Raw genomic sequence first — 20928 nt, 5'->3', positions numbered from 1 at the left:
GTACTTTGAATTGTGCCTGCAAATGTACTGGCAGCCAATGAGATAGTTTGAGCAGTGGAATCCAGGAAACTGGCCCTGGTCCACAGCCCGACCACAGCATCCCAGGCTAGATGCGGCTTCCAAATACTTTTGAGAGACAGCCCCACATTAATGGACAAGTCCAAACTTAGTGTTCAAATTTTAAGCATTTCAGTGTGATGGGATACACATAGGATATTTGCCTGGCTGAGTGAGAAACTTTTTGTGTTGTTGATCAGCTCTGCCTGGGTGCTTCTGGCCCCAGTGAGATGTTGATATGACATGTCAGAGACAGCAGATGCGTCCCAGAGAGAAAAGAGCAGGTTTCTTTCTCTGCAAGAACTCAATTATCAGCTGCTTGCCAAAGTTTATTTCATAATTAGAAAGCTGGCTACCGGCTTTAATTGCGCTTTCTGCTGGCTCCCTGACAATCACAGCCTTGCCTTGCCTTGTGCTTTGGGGAGTTGCCCCTTTGGGATTTGGCACAAGGTGGAAAGTGCCGTGTCCAGATAAACACAGGTTGCCGATAATACCATGTAAAATCTAAACGCTGTTTACAATGCAGGACAGAAAATTGCACAGCAAAGTTTAAAATAAACTAACTAGTTGCAATACTGAATGTCAGTACAATGATGATCGCTGGATCTGTGACAATCGCTCCCAATTGCAACTGCACACGGCATATGTGATGACTATGAGGGCTCTCCATCAATTATCTCTAATTGCAGGGTCTTGACGTGGCTTTTGCTCTGGGGAGATGCCCCTTGGAGAGGGTGCTCCAGGTGGCAGGAGCAGCATTCAGTTAGACAGTTTGACACTAGGGCACTTGCCAAGGCAGAAAGGAACTTTGATTTAATGTAGATCAGAAAATCCTTTTATGAAGGATTGCCAACCTATATCATGGTCTCTTCTAATCCAGCTAGGCCATTCCTACAGTGACAAAAGTGCTTTATGTGTGTGCAAAAGACCAAAATCGTCTGCCCTGAAATGTGGGGTTCTCTTGCTTTAGTGCATTAGGCCAAGGCTGGGGAAGCAGCCCCAGGGACTGAACTGGACTCTATCTGGCTCTCCCCAGGCCACAGCCCTCATGGGCCCTGATCCACAGGCTATATCCAATGCTAGTTATACTCCCAGTCCCAGTCCCAAAAATGAGCATTATTTTCAGTGGGTCTAAGCAGACCTACTAGCATTAGATACAATCCTGGGTGTTTCTGGCTGGACAGTTTCAGAGCTGTCAGGGCTCATCTTGGACTGGCAGGCTCAGTTGGAGCAGACAGGGGGTGAATTGTCATAAATTGGATTAGAAGTGGAGGGGGGACCTCTCCTTCACACCCCAACATCGACTGACTTGCAGGGAGCTCAATTGTACTTGGTGACATCATGCCCCCCCCCCAATTCCTGCTGAGAACTGGCTGGCATGGCCAAACCCTGCAGAAAGCAAGATTATACTTTCAATCCTGCTTGGTTTGGGTGTGCCAATGAGTCCCACCTGGGAACTGGCTGGCTCTTCTAAATCCTGCAGAAAGTGGGACACACACACACCCCGTGCCACAGCTGATGTGAAGGAGATCAATCCCTCCTTATTCTGAGTACGTGGAGGGCTGAGTTTTCCCTTTGGGTTGCAGACTCTTGCATTGGATAGAGTGGCTGGGAATGGAAATGGGGGGGGGAGGTTGAAAAGCTAGAGTGAGGATGCAGAACACACCCTGTCGCCCTTTTATCCCTGCCCCAAATAATGATGAAGTTGATGGTGCTTCTCATTTGGGTGGTGCAGTGACGGCCAAGTAGCTCATGTGCCCTAAGTTCAGAGTATGAGAAAGTGCTGTTCTTGGGGAAGTTTCAGCACCTAACCCTGGACAGCTCCCTTAGCCTTGAGGTGCCAGTGAGTCCCCGTGGAAAATTGGCTGGTGTACCCTAACCCCACAGAATGAAGGACAGAAGTGCACATTGGCCAATGTGTGTGGGGGGGGGGAGAGTTTAATCCTGCTTTCGCAATATGTTCCCCCACCATACTGGGCTAGCATTAATTTGTGGCCTGGAGAGTCCATTTGGCAATCATGGGGCATCCTTATGATGTCAGATGATTGGCAGATGGGTGGGACCTCCCCTGGACTGCTGTTGAATGCAGGGGTAGAATGAACTGCTGCCAACCAGATGTGGCAAAGAGGCTGAATTTGAGAAAAGAGTTTGTTTTAACTGTGTGCTGAGGAAGAACTCCAGAGCAGAAGTTTAATGGCATTTGCATATGCATTCTGTGAGTTATTTATGGCTGCAGCTCGTACGCTGATCGGTAAACATTACACCATCCATATAAACACTGCAAATAATTGAACAGTGGAAGATAGTCATTAACTCTGCCCGCACAGAAGGCCTGGAACCACAATGTATATGAAGGACTAGACATACGTGAAAGGGATTCCTTTTTTATAAGATGTAACGGAGGTGCTGTTTGCAAGGTGAAAAAAGCGGCCAGCTGGAAGAATGGTTTAACAGCAAGTGAAGGGTGTCAACTGGACCTAAGTAAGAAATGATGCGGCAATGTGAGGAAATGATGGTGATCATGTTTGGAACAGGAGTGGGAAACCTGATTTTAAGAAATTGTATTAAATTAATTTGGTTTGATTTGATTTGTAATAATTAATAAAAATAATTCAGAGGGAAATAAATTATAACAGACCATGACAGGGTTAGCAGGCCAAAGTGGTGAAATGAAGTTTTGGTTTATAACATTTCAAACTCCATACAGGCTGTTTTATGCTCATCACCCATGGGATAACCCACAGATAAATTCACATATCAAGGGCACAATTCTAGACTAACTTTCCACTGGCATATTATTTTATAAATGCTGGCTTTTATTTTGTATGGCCACCTGGAAATTGGGGCATGCTCTATGTATTGCAATCTAACCTCCCAAGGTTGCAAAGACTGAGTCACCTAACCTCAATTTCTGGTTTTATTCAAAATTCTAGCCTCTTTAATATTATTATACCAGTTGACTTCCCAAACATAATTAACTGGCAGCCCACACAGCCTGTATTGCAACAGATCAGTCCTGATGTAACCAAGTCATGTCTCACCCGGACCATATTTGTATATGAAATATACAGTGGTAACTCGGGTTAAGAACTTAATTCATTCTGGAGGTCCATTTTTAAGCTGAAACTGTTCTTAACCTGAGGTACCACTTTAGCTAATGGAGCCTCCTGCTGCCGCCGTGCAATTTCTGTTCTCATCCTGAAGCAAAGTTCTTAACCCAAGGTACTATTTATGGGTTAGCGAAGTCTGTAACCTGAAGCATCTGTAACCCGAGGTACCACTGTACATGATTTTGTTTGTGACTGATTCCGCTCTTTCCTAGGCCAGAGGTAGCCTGCATCTACCAGGGCATGTCTCTTCCTCTTCAAAGGAGAAAATAACACTTGCAGGGTTGTTGTTTTTGTTAATGGACATATAAACTGTTTTGTCGCATTATTTGTTGTTGTTTAGGTGTGTCGGCCTCTTCATGACCCTATGGACCAGAGCACGCCAGGCCCTCCTGTCTTCCACTGCCTCCCACACTTTGGTCAAACTCATGTTAGTCGCTTTGAGAACACTGTCCAACCATCTTGTCCTCTGTTGTCCCCTTCTCCTTGTGCCCTCCATCTTTCCCAACATCAGGGTCTTTTCCAGGGAATCTTCTCTTCTCATGAGGTGGCCAAAGTATTGGAGCCTCAGCTTCACGATCTGTCCTTCCAGTGAGCATTCAGGGCTGATTTCCTTAAGAATGGATCGGTTTGTTCTTTTTGCAGTCCATGGGACTCTCAAGAGTCTCCTCCAGCACCAGAATTCAAAAGCATCAATTCTTCGGTGATCAGCCTTCTTAATGGTCCAGCTCTCACTTCCATACATCACTACTGGAAAAACCATAGCTTAACTATATGGACCTTTGTCGGCCAGGTGATGTCTCTCCTTTTTAAGATGCTGTCTAGATTTGTCATTGCTTTTCTCCCAAGAAGCAGCTTTCGTGCCTACTGTTACCATCTGCAGTGATCATGTAGCCCAAGAAAGTAAAATCTCTCACTGCCTCCATTTCTTCCCCTTCTATTTGCCAGGAGGTGGTGGGACCAGTGGCCATGATCTTCGTTCTTTTCATGTTGAGCTTCAGACCATATTTTGCGCTCTCCTCTTTCACCCTCATTAAAAGGTTCTTTAATTCCTCCTCACTTTCTGCCATCAGGTTGTGTCATGTGCAGAACTGAGCTTGTTGATATTTCTTCCAGCAATCTTAATTTCGGCTAGGGATTCATCCAGCCCAGCCTTTTGCATGCTGAATTCTGCATATAAAGACTCTCCTCCTGCAAAAGAGGGGAGTGGTTGTGGCCGGAACCGGTCCCCACCTTGTCATGGAACTGGTCACCTGGCTGGCGCCCATGCCCACGGGCAGGCACCCAACCAGGTGCCTTTGAGGGGGCATGGACGGCAGTGTAAATTGCTGCAGCGCCAGCCACCCGGCCTCACTCTTCGTCGTCCAGTCGTGAGTCAACAGGTTCGTCTCCTTTGCAGCTGGAAGCCAGGAAAGTATTCGCAAGCTTCGGAGTTGGGGAGGAGTGTGTGAGAGCCGATAATCCACTTCGCGTATTGGCTTGTCTTTCGTCGTTAGGTAATGGCCGCATTTAGCTTATTTTGTCCTTCAGGGTATCGGCTTTCATTATCTGTGTGTGGCAATAGTTGCTTTAGTTGCCTCTCCTTTTAAATTTGCGAGTAATAACCCCCCCTTCTCCTCCCGCACTCCTCCCCTTTTGCCGTTTATATTTTGTGATTTCCCGCGCTCTACTACATCAGCGCTAGTCATTTTTCCCTTTGTGAGTGGCGCGACCTCGTGTTCGCCACTGTTTGTGTGATCTGGGTGAGTGCGTGGCTGCTCGCGCTCAGACACGGCAGCGCTCCTAAATTCTTCGCGTTTTTCAGGGCAGTCCGACCTTGGGGACACCCTAATCTTGGGTTGCCACCTGGAGTGCGAGTTTCCTGGTTTTCGAGGTGAAGCATGCGTTGGGAGGAGCTTATGCCATTGCTGAGAGAGACAGTTGCCGCGTTTGGCCCTCCTGACATCCTTATCCTTCAACTGGGGGGGAAATGACCTTGTTAGCAGAAGAAGTGCGGACTTGTTGTGGAACATAAAAAGAGATTTGGATGAGATTGCTGCTTTGTGTCCTGGAACAACGGTGTTCTGGTCCTCCTTCCTGAAGAGAATTGTTTGGCGCGGTGCGCAGAACTGTATGGCCATAGAAAAATCCAGGAAACTCTTAAATCGTGCAATAGCCCGTTGGGTGCACTTTATGAATGGCCGAGTCATTTCCCATGACCGTATCCAGATTGGCGATCAGGCCTTGTACCGGAATGATGGGGTTCATCTTTCAGACAAAGGGAATGATATTTGGTTAAGGAGCATCGTCAGCAGCATCAGGGATTGGTTACAGCTGTGAGGGTATTGGCAGCAATCCTTTTGGGCTCGGGTGGCAGTTAGGCATTGGAATAATGTGGTGTGGTGTGTGGAAGGGCTCGGTGTGGCCATCGCCTACGCCTTCAATTTTTGGGTATTCTGTTAAAGGAATCCGGCGGTCGTGTATTCTGTCCGATGCCTGCGTGGCGGGAGGCCATGGCACGACCCTCGGTGACATCAGCGGAGAGCTTATAGTTGGATTAGCATCAACAGGCTCCACCTACTGGTGAATAAACCCCCTTTGTTTTTTAGACTCACCCCTCTCCGAGTGAGTGGAGTCAGCTGATGTAATCCAATGCCTAAGCCAATACCTTTTCACTTGCTGTAATCAATAAAGTTGTGGCCTTTTCTTGCCCATTAACCTTATATCACGTGTCCTTGTGTTTTCACTCCACCATGAGGGGATTGGGTCCTCGAACCACAAGTTAAATAAACAGGGAGACACTATACAGCCTTGTCGTACTCCTTTCCCAATTTTGAACCAATCAGTTGTTCCATATCCAGTTCTAACTGTAGCTTCTTGTCCCACATAGAGATTTCTCAGGAGACAGATGAGGTGATTAGGCACTCCCATTTCTTTAAGAACTTGCCATAGTTTGTTGTGGTTAACACAGTCAAAGGCTTTTGCATAGTCAATGAAACAGAAGTAGATGTCTTTCTGGAACTCTCTAGCTTTCTCCGTAATCCAGCACATGTTTGCAATTTGGTCTCTAGTTCCTCTGTCGCCTTATTGTGACACCTCAAAAGTTACCAATCCGCTGAGGATGTGATTATCTCACAAATCATTGTCAAAATTACTGCTTTCCTTCCTGAATCTCAGTAGATTTCCAGAGTCCACTAACAAGATCAACAATAACAGCATGTGGAAATACTATAAACTCCGCATGTTGTTCATAAATGGTGCTGGGGTTACAAAGTGCTCGGTCTTTTGCCCAGTCATTTCTCCCTTATATCTTAGGGTGGGCTTTGGCCAGCTGATTCTGCTATGATCTAAAACAAAAAGACTGCACAGTGAGCAATTATGTGCCCCATTCCTTCTTTTTTTGCAGCTAACCATCCAGTTTGGAGATAACACATCTCCAATCTAGGCACGTACACCTTAGTGCCCCGCGTGTTATTTTGGACTAGTGTTTTGTAATACTTTTCATACTGGTCATTCTTCTGCAACTTCCATATTTTGCAAGGTGGGGATTGGAACATTTTTGCCCATTTGAAAGGGTCTCGGTGTGGAGACCAGGCTTTCAATCTGTACATGTTGAGCCCTCTGCCATTCATGAAAACCTGCAACGAAACTCATGCTTCCAGAGAATGCATCAAGGGGAGAATGCAAACTATGGTCGTCTCCGTCCTGAGGACACATTTGCTCTCCAGGATCACAGCAGCAATAGTACTGCTTCTTGTAATGCTCCCTTATAGCATGTGCAAGGTGCATTCTATTAATTGCAGCATATATGACGATCCCCTTCCTATACCTCACAAATATTATCAGCCGGGTGATTTTGTCATTGGAGAGATTGTTTCTCAGGTCTTCCTCTTTCAAGACAGTCCCTCATTCACAGAAGTGCCCACGCAGATGTCCATTGGTGAACCTGTGTAAGGAACCCTTTATTTCCCCCATGTCTTCTGTTACCTTAGACTATAATGTGGTTTGATGCTTCATTAGTAAGATTCACTTTTCAGTGTGAGGAAAGCTGTATTCCAGCAGTTACGAGTGCTGAACAATTATTCTGCCTGCCTCTTATGAGAATATTTCGTGCCCAAGGCTGATGGATGTGAATGGAGCTTCTGAGATATCTCTAGAACAAGACAACAGTGAATCGTGACCTCAGTGAGTCTTTGAGGCACCAGTCAACCATTAGTTGACTTTTACCTTTAGCTTCAGCTATCTCTTCCATTCACATCAGCCCATATGGGTGTTTTTTAAAAAAGAAATGATTCATTTCATAAGATTATATTGTACAATACTGTAATATATGAGAATCATAGAATCTTACAGCTGGAAGGGACCCAATGGTCATCTATTCCAACTTCCCTGCAAGGCAGGAATCTCAGCTACTCTCAGCTAGTATTTTATAGTTTTCACCCCAGCAATGTTCCCTGAGTGCAGGTCCAGTCTCACAGAAGGGAGGCAGAAACGCTGGCCTGATATGGAAAGCAAATTCTACGTTGCAGAGCATATTCTCTACCATGGAGCTACAACCATTTTCAGACACTTATTTCCATATTTCATTAACCCTTTCCCTATCTAACCCTTATCTTCATGTCTTCATAATGTTTTAAACTTCAGCTCAATCATGAAAGTAGTTGGCGGTGTGATGCTGTAATCAAGATATGCCTTTGCCTTTCAGACAACATCCCACAGTATGCTGGGCTAGATCCTGGCACCATGATGCAGGTTAGCCACCGCTGGCCTAGATCTACTGTATTAGTTCCCCGTAATGTAGTAGGCAATGACTCTTTACTCAGAATCTTTTCATACAGAGGAAAAAGTGTTTTAAGAAATCTTCTTTTATATTTCATCTAAAAGGACCTGCTAATAGATTATATCCTGCAATAACTGCATTCTATTTCCCAGCATTTTCAGACTTTTTAAAGTTCCAGCTCAACCATGAGAGTAGTCAGAGGTGTAACAATGAAAGCAAGAAATGCCCTTTCCTTTGCCTCATGGAACAGACAGTAACTCTCATTCCAGGTCCGTTCCTAAGAACTACCAGCACATCCTGGCTTTGCTGCTTGCTGTCAAAGAGATCAATGAGAACCCCCAAATCCTACCCAACATCTCTTTGGGCTTCCACATCCTCAACAGCTACTATGTGGCAAGGAAGACATACAAAGCCAGCCTGAGCCTCCTTTCCACACAACACAGGTTTGTTCCTAACTACAAGTGTGATACTCAGAGTAAACTGATAGCTGTCATTGGCGGACTTGCTACTGAAACCTCTGCCAACATGGCTAGCATTTTTGCCACCTACAAGATGCCACAGGTGAGACATTCATTGATTTATGGGCATTTTACAACAATGGCTCATATTTTTATGCTTTTTTAATCCATACAACAAAACCCTCCTTCCTTTCAGCTCACATATGGATCATTTACCCCAGTGCAGGATGACAAAACATTGTTTTCTTCCTTATATCAGATGGTCCCAAAGGAAGCCCACCAGTACATTGGGGTAGTCAAGCTCCTTCACCATTTCAGATGGACATGGATTGGGCTCTTTGCTGTGGATGATGACAATGGGGACAGGTTTTTGCACACAGTGGTTCCATTGCTTGATCAGAATGGCATCTGCTATGCCTTCATACTGAGAACAGCAAAGAGGACATTTATGGAAGAGCTGATGAACATGGTATTAGCACAACTGGAAAAATACCCACTTCTTCAAGATAGAAAAGTCAGTGCATGTTTTGTATATGGAGAGGATCCAGCCATGCCAGTTTTGAGAATGTTGCTATTTTTTGCAACATTGTATGAATTGCCACCTGTGGGAAAAGTCTGGATTGTTACATCCCAATGGGATTTCTGTGCAACATCTATGCAAAGACTTTGGGATATTGAAAGCTTCCACGGTACCCTATCCATCACCGTTCGCTCAAGGGAGCCGCTTGGATTCCAAAGTCTTCTTGAGATCATTGAACCTTCTTGGGCAAAAGGAGATGGTTTCATTCAGAATTTCTGGGAGCAGTCATTCAGCTGCTCATTAAAAAAATATGGTGGGAATGTGGAGGGAAAGCAAGCCTGCACTGGCCGGGAGAAGTTGGAGAGTCTTCCTAGTACTTTTTTTGAAATGAGCATGTTTGGCCACAGCTACAATGTCTACAATGCTGCTTATGCTGTGGCACATGCTTTGCATGTCCTATGTGAATCCAGTCCCAAGCGTAGTCGTTTAGTGGAAGGAGGGAGGCTGACATTGCAAAGTTTGCAGCCATGGCAGGTAATTGCACATTGAAAGCAAAAGTCTATTTTTCAAAACTTTCAAGTATGCCATCACAGAGTGGGTCCATCACAGAGTGGCACCAAACATTTTGGGATTTCTGAATATCCTGAAGGTGCAGAAACAAAATCAGAAAAAGTTTATTGACCTCAAAACATGCTCATGGGTTTTGTGATGCACCCAGATGCCATTGCGGGAAGCAGGACACTGGTCTAAATGGACAGGACAGTTAAAATATATCTCCTTAGAATGGCAGTACTAAGAAACAATATACCTGTTAACATCAAGTCACAGTGTGCCATCAAATGTAACTCTATTGTTAAATCTGACGTAATATGAAGGCATTGTTTTATGTTGGATTTCATTTCTTAATTTTTTTCAGATAATGTCTTGCAAAACCAATAACAACAGCACCTCAATGATGCTTTATTTCATTTATTTTTAAGACAACTTCACAGGGCCATTTCTCCTCAAATTACTGCGTCAGTTTCACAGTTCTTTGGTTGAATCACTGCTTCTTCCTAGCCCTACATTGTGGTTACTCACTATGACTTTGGTAATATAGCACAAACTCATGATAAGCCATGGAACATGGGAAGGGGGTTTCCATACTCCATTCCTTACTGTTCCAGCGGGTGTGGAGGGGTCAGGGTGGGAGAAGAAGCCTCAGAAGACAGCACCAGATACAACCTTGGTCAAGAACAATCCAGAGTTAGGGAAGCTAGACCTTTGCCCATTTCATTGCAGAGCTTTTAACCTTTTATTCCAATTTGTTTCATTTTCTCATTCACTCAAGCTGCATAACTATATAGGGAGCATCTTGTTCAACAACAGCGTTGGCGAGAGTGTAGCTTTTGATGAAAATGGAGAACTGATTGCAGATTTTGATGTTACAAACTGGGTCACTTTCCCCAACGGCTCTTTCGTTAGAGTAAAAGTTGGAAGATTGGCTCCTCGGGATCCTTCAGGCAAAGAGTTAACAATTAATGATGAGCAAATCGAGTGGCATAGAAGTTTTAACCAGGTGAAATGAAGCTGCAGATGCTGGAATGTATGTAATAACCGGTAATCGTTCCATTTTTAGCATCTAGGTTTCGTATTGCCTTCAGGCGTTGAATTATTCTGAGTAGCATTGCATTTTTAAACTACAGTTTCTTTCCTTCTTGGTAAATCAGTGCTGTTTTTCTAGAAAAAGAGGCACTGGAACTCACCCTGAACACCCTCCCTGTTCTCTTTGAAGGGCAATGGGGTCCACCTGGGCAGTGCCAGAACTGAGTTATGGTGAGTTCTGGCTGATCAAAAGACCAGACTATAACACAGTCTCATGCAACATATATCACATTCCCAGAACAAGTCTCAGTAAACAATGCAACAATTCATCTAAGCAGTCCTGACCTCTCCAAAAATTGAGTATTTTCTTTTATGGCCAATAGCAATGCTTAGGAGGCCACTCCTGAACTGAGGCTGCTCAAAATACCTGCTATTTCATGAACTGATTATTGAAAACAAAGCAAAAAGCAAAAACAAATTCTGCTTTCTTTCTAAATAAACTTTAATAAAAAAAATTAGAAATTTTGGTCATGAAGAGAAAAATTAAAAATGCTCCTCTGCTCCTAGTGGGGGCAAATTTGCCCCCCACCCACAAACACACCCCATTCTTGTGAGAAGACACCAGCTGGTCTCTCCCCAGAGGTTGTGTGTGTGTGTGTGTGTGTGTGTGTATCTTGGTGGGCAGCTCTGTCCTCTCGATCATCTCCTGATCATTTCCAGTGCCCATCCTACCTCTCTCTCCAGGGTGGGTTTTTCTTACAGGTCTCCCTTTATGGGGGCAGAGTGGGAATTGCCAAGAGATGCTGCCACTGGCCATTGGGATCCCTCCCTTTTGCCTGCTCTACACTGTAAGGGTCTTTGATTGGCTTTTTGTGTATTTACTTTTTTGTTTTGACATTCAGGTAGGGAATTTAAGTGCTTAGTCGATAGGCACCATGAGGCAATATTTGTCTAGGGCTACTCTAGAGTCACCTTCCGCAGCCTTTGGGGGTCCCTTGGGACTACTCCCTAGTCCTGGATTGTGAATGCTGAATAGTGGGTGCTGTGTGTGTATGTAGGGTTCACAGATGTAAGACTCGCTTAGCAAGAAGGGAGATGATTCTTGTGTGGCAGAATGTGTCTGTTACATGCCTAGGGCTGGAAGGTGCTTCACTCCTAGATGGTACTTCAAAACACCTGCCTATACTTAAATAACTTGGTTATCGGTTTGCCAGCCCTTATATCTAATATAGACATTTCCACCATGGTGGAGTCTCTTGAGTCTTCTTCCAGGTGTGTTGGCAAATGATGTTGATCTCAGTTTTAATTTTTTGGACAGGTGGTGCCCCTTTCGGTGTGCAATGACTACTGCTATCCTGGCTACAGCAGGAAAAAGAAGGAAGGGGAGAAATTTTGTTGCTATGATTGCGCTTCATGTCCTGAAGGGATGATCTCTCACCAGATGGGTAAGAGAATAATGTAAAGTAACTGGGGAAACGGGCAGAAAAAATCATCTAGCCTTGTTGGGCGTCTGCTTTTAAAACACTTTGGTGTGCAGAATGAGAAAACAAAGCTTTTTATGCAACATGGGGAGTTAGATGTCTTTAGCTGCCAGTTTCTGCAAGCTGTTGTTGGTGACACAGCTAAACTGCCTCTGAAATGTTCCTTTTCTACAATGGGGAATTCTTGATTCTCCCAAGCACTTCAATGGATAGGGGCTATGAAATCAGAATTGTAACTGCTAATCTGTATGGGTAGGCATTACAAAAATTCCTTAGAGTAATGGACTGAGCAGGAGGGGTGACCATGCCATCTTCATGGATCAGGCCAAAGTCACATGAGACAAATGCATATTTTAGTTTCATCCACAACCTTTGGAATCAGAACATGAGGAACCATGGCAGCTATTATGAAATACAGAAGGGAACCCTTCAAATTCTTCATAGATTCATGAGGTAATTCTATCTATATATTTAAACTTTTAGCCATTTGGAGGAGCAAACAGGCTCTTTGCTGTTTTCTTTGATTTATTCTGATTTTAATTATTTATTATTTATATCCCTCCTCTTTCCCAGATCAAAACTAAAGGCAGTTTACACAAATGAAAATAAGACAGATAAAATGCAAAGAGCTAAAAACATATTTTAAAAAATCATTGCAAATAATTGAACTGCAATTCTATTAAAATACAGATAATAAAAACAAAACAGCACAGCACCATTAAAAGCAATTTGTTAAAAAGAAAAAAAAACACCCTGTCATTTCCCAAAGGCTTGTAAGAATAGAAAAGTATTCACCCCCCAGCAGAGCAATTAGGAGGGAGCCATTCTAACTTCTCTAGGAAGGAACCATCAAAGTCTGGGAGCAACTATTAATATAAATTTTGCAGGACCATCCCCTGCTGGGGAAGAAGTAGCTTTCAAATAGAAACAACAACAAAGCTTCCTCCTTTTTGTGATTGTGTTACTGCTTCTATTTCTGCTTATCAGAATTTTATTCTTCCCATATCAGATGGGGAGAATCTTAGGCAATGTCTTGTCAAATCTGGTCTGGAACATTCATGGATGTATTCTGAATAATTTAGTCTCAGTCCTACATGTGACCATTTTCCTGTGTTCAAATTCAGTTAATAAACAAGTCTAAGTCTTAAAATGTTTTAATAGCTCTTTCTTCTTGTCAGACATGGCTGCCTGTGTCAAATGTCCGGAAGAGGAATACCCAAATAATGACCAAAATCAGTGCATTCCCAAGGTGTCCAGCTACCTCTCCTATAAAGAACCTCTAGGAATCGCTCTGGCCATCTTGGTTGTTTCTTTCTCTTTGATTACAACCTCAGTACTTGGGATTTTCATGAAGCACAGGGACACTCCCATAGTCAAAGCCAACAACCGGACCCTCACCTACGTTCTCCTCATTTCCCTCCTGCTTTGCTTCCTCTGCTCCTTCCTCTTCATTGGACGGCCTGGAAAGGCAACCTGCCTTCTCCGACAAACGGCTTTTGGCATGATCTTCTCTCTGTCCCTTTCCTCTGTTTTGGCAAAAACCATCACAGTGGTCCTGGCATTCATGGCCACAAAACCAGGATCCAGAATGAGACAATGGGTGGGGAAAGGACTGGCCAATTCTATTGTCCTCTCTGGTTTATTTATTCAAGCAAACATTTGCATGGTTTGGCTGATTACTTCTCCTCCGTTCCCAGATGAGGACATGAACTCACTCAAAGAGGAAATCATCGTGCAATGTAATGAGGGATCAGCCTCCATGTTTTACTGTGTCTTGGGATACATGGGCTTCCTGGGCATTGCCAGTTTCACAGTGGCTTACTTTGCCAGGAAGTTGCCTGACAGTTTCAATGAAGCCAAGTTCATCACTTTCAGCATGTTGGTGTTTTGCAGTGTGTGGTTGTCCTTTATTCCAACGTACCTGAGCACCAAAGGGAAATACATGGTGGCTGTGGAGATCTTCTCCATCTTATGCTCCAGTGCTGGATTGCTGGGTTGCATTTTTTCCCCAAAATGCTACATCATTATCTTAAGACCTGATATGAATAACAAGGAACATTTGACAAGGAGAGAAAAGTAAAGAATTTAAGCTTATAAATTATTGCTGCTTCATGTGAAGCTTGTGGTCCACCAAGAGGCCTAGATCCTTTTCTCATGTACTGCTAGTAAGCCAGGCGTTCCCCATCCTATATTTGTGCATCTGGTTCTTCCTGCCTAAGTGCAGAACCTGGCATTTGTCAATATTGAAATTCATCTTGTTAGCTTGTGCTGAGTTCTCCAATCTGTTCAGATCATTTTGAATTCTGATTCTGTCCTCTGCGGCATTAGCTACCCCTCCCAGCTTGGTGTCATCTGCAAATTTGATGAGCTGCCCTTCAATTCCTTCATCCAAGTCATTTATAAAGAAGTTGAACAACAACGGGCCCAGGACAGAACCCTGTAGCAACCCACTTATCACTATTTTTCTAGGCTGACGAGGAACCATTAATGAGTTGGGTTTGGGTTCAGTCAGTCAACCAGCTACAAATCCACCTAACAGTTACCTCGTTCAACCCACATTTGACCAGCTTCCTCTCGAGAATATCATGGGGGACTTCGTCAAGAGCCTTACTGAAATCAAGATGCACTACGTCCACAGCAGTTCCCTGATTCACCAAGTTTCTAATTCCTTCAATAAAGAAATGAGATTGGTCTGGCATGACTTATTATGTGGGGTCTGAGGAATCACAGCATCCTTTTCTAAATGCTCACAGACTGTTGAATTACCTGTTCCAGGACCTTCCCTGGCATCAATGTCAAGCTCACCAGTCAGTAGTTACCTGGGTCTTCCTTTCCCCCCTTTTTTCATATGTTTTCATATATGAAATAAAGCTTTATCCCTTTAACTGTGCAAGTGAAAACTCTTTCCACTTGTGGTGCTCCCTTGCTGAACTGAGATAGCAATGGGCTTTGCTGATTTCCATATTTAGTTTGATTTAGCTCAAGTGAAAAGAAAAAGGAGAGTCTCTTCCCATCAAAAACTGGCTCTCTGTGCCTGAACCTCTCATCCCTGACACTTGCCTCTCTTCATTCCATTTAATCTACATTAAAATAGTTGGGATTTCCTCAACAAGGTTCTCAATGGATCCCCCTATGCCCACACATGCAGCCACACCCACAGCCTTCGTTCACGTCAACAGTCTGAGCATTAACCACTGAAACATGTAACATGTAAATACAATGCAATACAATAAAATAGTATGTCATGGGAGGGGGTGGGGAGAAGGGCCTTATGGGCTTGTTTTTGTTCTTGGTTTTATTGTGCATTCTGTGTTTCTTATCTTGCATTTTTATGTTGCGAACTGCCCTGAGAGCTACGAATGAAAGGTGGTATACAAATTTTAATGATGATGGTGATCATGATAATTACTTACCTACCAAAGACTTGGCCAAATACAGTGGTGCCTCGCAAGACGAAATAAATTCGTTCCGCAAGTTTTTTTCTTCTTGCGAGTTTTTTGTCTTGCGAAGCACGGTTTCCCATAGGAATGCATTGAAAATCAATCAATGCGTTCCTATGGAGACCGTCCGGGGACAGAGGGGAAGCGTCGCGCGCCTTCCCCTCTCTCCCCGGACCCCTTTTGAACCAAGGGGCGGCAACGGGGAGAAGCAATTCTCCCCGCTGCCCCTTCCCTTGCTTTAAAACAGGTCCGGGGCAGGCAACGGGTTGCTTCTCCCCGTTGCCTGCTCCGCAATCTCCGGGGACAGAGGGGAAGGCACACGCGCCTTCCCCTCTGTCCCCTCTTTTGAAGCAAGGGGCGGAGGGGAGAAGATCGCCTCTCCCCGTTGCCGCCCCTTGGTTCAAAAGGGGTCCGGGGACAGACGGGAAGGCACGCATGCCTTCCCCTCTGTCCCCGGAGATTGCGGGGCTGGCAACGGGAGAAGCGATCTTCTCCCCACCGCCCCTTGCTTCAAAAGAGGTCCGGGGCAGCGGGGAAGACGCGCTGCGCTTCCCCGCTATCCCCAGAGCTTGCGGGGCAAGCTTTGTTTTGCGAAGCAAGCCCATAGGGAAATGCGTCTTGCGAAGCGGCTAAGAAAACGAAAAACTCCTTCGTCTAGCGAGTTTTTCGTCTTCCGAGGTGTTCGTCTTGCGGGGTGCCACTGTCGATAAATCACAGCAAGCTTAAGAGAAACCAAAGTGGTGTGCTTGAGTGGTACATCTCTCACACCCCCTGCCACCAATATGAACTATATTTATAAAAATTGCCAACATACCCAAGAAAACCTGAGACAAGAAGGATGGGTTCCAGGTTGCATTGACTAAAACATAACAACTATAGAATGTGCAATCAGAATCATTCAACCAAATCAACCAAAGTCAAAGAGAATCCCAACTCTCCCATCTCCTGCGCCAGCTGTGATCCTGCAGCAAGGCCTGAGGAAACTCCTCCCCCCACTGTGCGCTCCTGGGGTGGATGAACCTGACATGTGCACCGTGGCCCCATTGGGGAACATTCACCCCGATGTCCCTGACAGGCCCAAACACCAGTCAGGGCAGCCTGATGTTAGATATTTCCCAAATATCCAAAACTCACCCACCTGGACCAAACACCACAGGAGGCGATCAGCTTCTGCTTGTTCTCCTCCACCCACAAAGATACAAAAGCTCAAAAAGAGCTCTTTGCAGAGCCTCCAGAAAAATAATGTTATCCTCTGCAGACAGGTGAACAACATAATATAACCCCAAACTTAATGCAGCTTTGGGGAATGTATGCACTCCCATCTCCTGGAACACAAGTTTTAATCGTATGTATGATCTTCCTTCCCTCAGCCTTATTAGGGCGATGGGGCCCCTGTCAGACCCACTTTTCCAACAGCTCTGACCTAAAAAGCAATCATTTGATGCTTTCACTTGCTGGAAGCTGCCCAGAGTGGCTGGAGAAACCCAGTCAGATGGGTGACATATAAATAATAATAATAATAATAATAATAATAATAATAATAATAATAATCACTACTACTACTTCAAGGACAGGGAACCACAACTGCATTCCAAACTCAGACATGGAAGCTTGCTTGTGGGCCCAAAACAAAACTAAATGGCCAAAGAATAGGATAATGGCAAGGTTCAGCAGCCCCAGCAGATCAGCTGAAGTGAAGAAAACCGTTAAGAGCCATAGAACATATAAGCAAGTATAACTCTTGAAGGCTGCTGACTGCCAAAGGCAATGGCTTGAATACCTTGGCCAGAAAACCTGGCCTAAGCTGCAACTGTTGCTGCCCCAATTCAGAATGAGTGCCTGCTGTAAGATCTTGGGTTGCTGTCCATGGCCAACCAGGCCCTCCTAAGTACAGACAAGGCAGTACTGTGTAAGTGGGGACCAATCCATATGAATTAAGAAGGGGCCATTGCCCGCGGGCTGAGTCAACATATCCCTTAATGGTCACCACCAAAGAAAGACAGGGATGTAGGCAACTGGCCAACTCAACAGTAGCTCCCAAGCCCCTTTGGGTGGCCTCAGTCTGCCTCCAATGCAATTGCACCCCTGTGGAGTGATCACCACACCTCCAAAAAGCAGCGCTCTGCAAGAGACGTCTTGCGGATTGGCATCAATTCACTGGAGGGAAAGGCTCCATAAAATGCCAATTAGGCTGCCATAGAAAACAACAAATTTTCATAACTAGATGAAGAGAAGTTAAAAATGATAATAATAAATGTGTCATTGGCTATGTCTGAAGCAAGAGGAAGAACAAGCAAGTGGAGAGAACAAGTCTCTGGGTGGAGAAGATGAAGAAATTCTATTGGGTGACAGAGTGGAGGCAGAACTGCTTGACATTTACTTTGTCTCTGTCTTCACCCAAAAGGAAAGCAGTGCCCAACCTCATGATAACATAATTTAATGTATTTTTAATCTTTGTTGGAAGCCACCCAGAGTAGCTGGGGAAACCCAGCCAGATGGGCAGGGTACAAATAATAAATTATTATTATTATTACCACTATTATTGATATAAGGAGGGAGCTCCAGGCCAAGGCAGAAAAAGAGGTGGTAAAGGAACAGCTAGCTACTTCAAGACAAAAGAAGCCGCTTTACATAAAAACAGAGCTAGAGATAGAATGCTGAGTCCTCCCTCCAAAGCTGCTCTTGACTCTGGTCTCTTTTTTTTTTTTTTAATATAATTTTTATTGAATTTTCAAATTTTAATACAAAACAAAGAGGAAAAAAAGAAGAAAGGAAAAAAAGGAAAAGGAAAAGGAAAAAAATAAACACAAATAGATTCTTTCATAACCCTCTTTCATTGACTTCCCCCCACCCCCACCCATGCATCCCAATTATCAAACTTAATTCAGCAAGTTCTTGTTTCATTCCTTAAACCTCTTCTTATTATATTTGAACTTAATTCCCTTTGTTAGGCCCAACTTATTTATCCCATTTTCTTATATAAATTCTTTTTCTAAGATCGATCAAGGTTCTTATACCATAAATTTCCCCATTTTCATATTAAAATATAAGTCAAAATTATAAAACCCAAAAGTCATAAAATAGTTTTAGAACTTTCTATTTTTCCCCCTCCCTCCTTGTCCGGATATCTGTCCCTTCCTAGATATCTGCCCTCTTATATAACTCCTAGCCCGGATTCCTCACATCTGAGGCTTCTAACACCATTTGAGTCTCTCTCTGCCTGTTTTGTTGATAATCCTTCTTATTAATCTTCAGCTCTCGAGGGATGTCTAGTGCGGTCTCTTCACCTTCTCTCCAATCAATCCTAGTTGAAAAGACTTGCTGCAGGGGTTCTGCCAGATGTTCCCTTAAATCACATTCACCAGTGCCAGAAAAGAGGAGGAAGTCCCAGTTATATTTCTTCATTATTTCAGCTTCCCATCTATAGTGTCCAAAAACTTCCTCCTTTACTTTTCTCTTTTCAAAATCCATAGTCCAAAAAACTTCTCTGTCCCCTTGCTGCATGAAGTCCTGTTCCTGTACTTTTTGCCCTCCAGACTCCTTGTCCCCCAACTTCAAAGAAACTTTTTCCAGTTCAGCTGCAGAATCTTTCAAGGTCAAATCCTCAGTTCCATCAATAGAGTTGCTTGTTTTTGAAATCAAAGTCGTGAGCTGTTTGTCCATAGCTATCTCTTGCTCTTGTAGAATTCCCACGAGTAAAAGGGCTCTTTCTATTTCTGCTTGTAATTTTCCTTCTGCAGCCATTGTAATGTCTCTGGTTTCCCCTAGGGGGATTACCATTTTTTCCCCTTTACCAACAGTCTATTACTTTGTTGTTACTTGTTGTTACTTAATTTCCAGCCACTTCTGGTTAAATGTAACACCTTTAGATCAGAGAGATATAAAGATACAGTTCTTGTCTTGATTCTGCTGTTTGACAGCTCAGATGACAGCTGTCAAACTCCCTTTCTTTCAGGCTAGGCTAATGCGGGACACTCCCGGATCCCGAGTGGGGGTTCCCAAAAATTTTCCAGATACACCTCTTCCTCCAGCACAACTTAAAAAGACAGAAAAAAGCTTGTTTTCCCAAATTGATGGAATCTTTTATCAGTCCCAAAAGACAAAAAGAAGATCTTTTAAATCCGATCTTAGGCTTTCGCTCCTTGCTTCAGATCGTACATGCAGGGGGGGGGTGCGGACTTCCTTTTGACACAGCCCCCCCGTTCGCCAAATTATAAGGATTAATTTCTTTTAAAATCCAAATTTCGTTTTACTCACGAGGGTATTTGTTTCAGTCCAAATGTCAGGAAGAAAGTTGACGCTCTCCGGCAATGGCTTGCGGCTTCGCTCCACCGAGGTAGCGGTCGACTCTCAGCGCCACGCCGCTCCTCAGACCTTCTCCGCAGCCTTTAAAAAGGCTCTTCGACTGTCGAGGAGGGCGCTTAAGGTGCCCACCGAGTCACCAGGTCCACAGGTATCAGCACCTGTGGTTTCTAAGGGTCCCCGCGTCGCCGGCGCGGCAAGACCCGTCCTCGATGGAGCCGATTCCCTCCGGAGCTCGGAGGGAATCCGCCATTAAACCGATCGCGTCAACCCGGAAGTCTTGACTCTGGTCTCACTCAGGAAGTGGGGGGCCCTTCTAGCTCTCATCTGGGAGCTTTCATTTTCCCAGTCCTTCACCTTGGGAGGTTTTCCCTTCCCTGCCTCTCACTCAGTATCCTCCCACCAACCATTTGTCCCCCATGTGTGCACAATCCCCCAACAACAGCCCAGAGCAAAGGAAACCCAAAGAAAGGAAAAGAAAGGGGGAAAGGAGAGGGAGGAGAGGAATTTCACTGCCTGCCGTAACTGATTCTTTCAGGAGATGTAGGTCATCATCATGATATTTGTAATTGTTCTAGCTCTCTGTTTATTTATTACAAGCAGGCCCTTTCCAACTTCTAAACAATTAAACTTGTGATATACTGCACAGAGATTTTAGACACCCAACCGCTTTATACATTACACATCCAAGCTTACAGACTATTTCCCCTTTTAAAATTATCCTTTTTGTTGCTCTTTGCAAGTGTTTAATCCATGTCTACTGATGTCCCAATTTATTTACAACCACTAGCTCCTAAATAAAAACCATTTCCCTGATTGTGATTCTACCTTAAAATTTGGACTTTCACATTATAGCAAAAATGAAAAATTTCAGGGAAATGTCCAATATCAGGAATATGTAGATAAAGTTACTCTAACTTGAGCAGAGGCAGCTTGGACCTGCTGAGCTACGTGTCACATATTCCTAACTACTCTTCAAAAGAGAAAATATGAGTTGTAGGACTCCAGGGAGGCGAAGTGGGTGGACTCCTCACAGGTTCAATAAAAATGCAGCTTCAAAAACAAGGGGCACCCTGGGGAATAGATAGTCACCCCTATCATTACCAGAATTGCTGGTTTCCATCCGACTGACAACAAAAAGTGCTTCCAGGGATCTTTAGCACATCAACCATCAGTTTCTGAAAGAAGTTACAAAAGCCTCATATTTTTTAGAACAAGAG

At 44.2% G+C, this 20928-nt stretch overlaps 1 protein-coding gene across 1 annotated transcript in view; it reads left to right on the top strand.

Annotated features, from left to right (window-relative positions):
• Positions 1-4472: 4472 nt before the first annotated feature.
• Positions 4473-20928, top strand: part of LOC309362387 (uncharacterized protein) — a gene marked incomplete at its 5' end in the record, with an annotated part of 42847 nt that continues 26391 nt past the window's right edge. Inside the window, 6 exons of the mRNA XM_081931736.1 lie at positions 4473-4534; positions 8193-8484; positions 10232-10459; positions 11804-11930; positions 13145-13844; positions 20154-20251. Of these exons, the coding sequence (XP_081787862.1) occupies positions 4473-4534; positions 8193-8484; positions 10232-10459; positions 11804-11930; positions 13145-13844; positions 20154-20251 (1507 nt within the window). The remainder of the gene's footprint in view (positions 4535-8192; positions 8485-10231; positions 10460-11803; positions 11931-13144; positions 13845-20153; positions 20252-20928) is intronic.

This window comes from Podarcis melisellensis, assembly GCF_964234715.1.
Source record: "Podarcis melisellensis genome assembly, contig: HAP1_SCAFFOLD_74, whole genome shotgun sequence".
NCBI classification, from domain to species: domain Eukaryota; kingdom Metazoa; phylum Chordata; class Lepidosauria; order Squamata; family Lacertidae; genus Podarcis; species Podarcis melisellensis.
The sequence above is the reverse complement of the archived record's forward strand: the minus strand, read 5'-3'. Positions and strand labels throughout refer to the sequence as shown.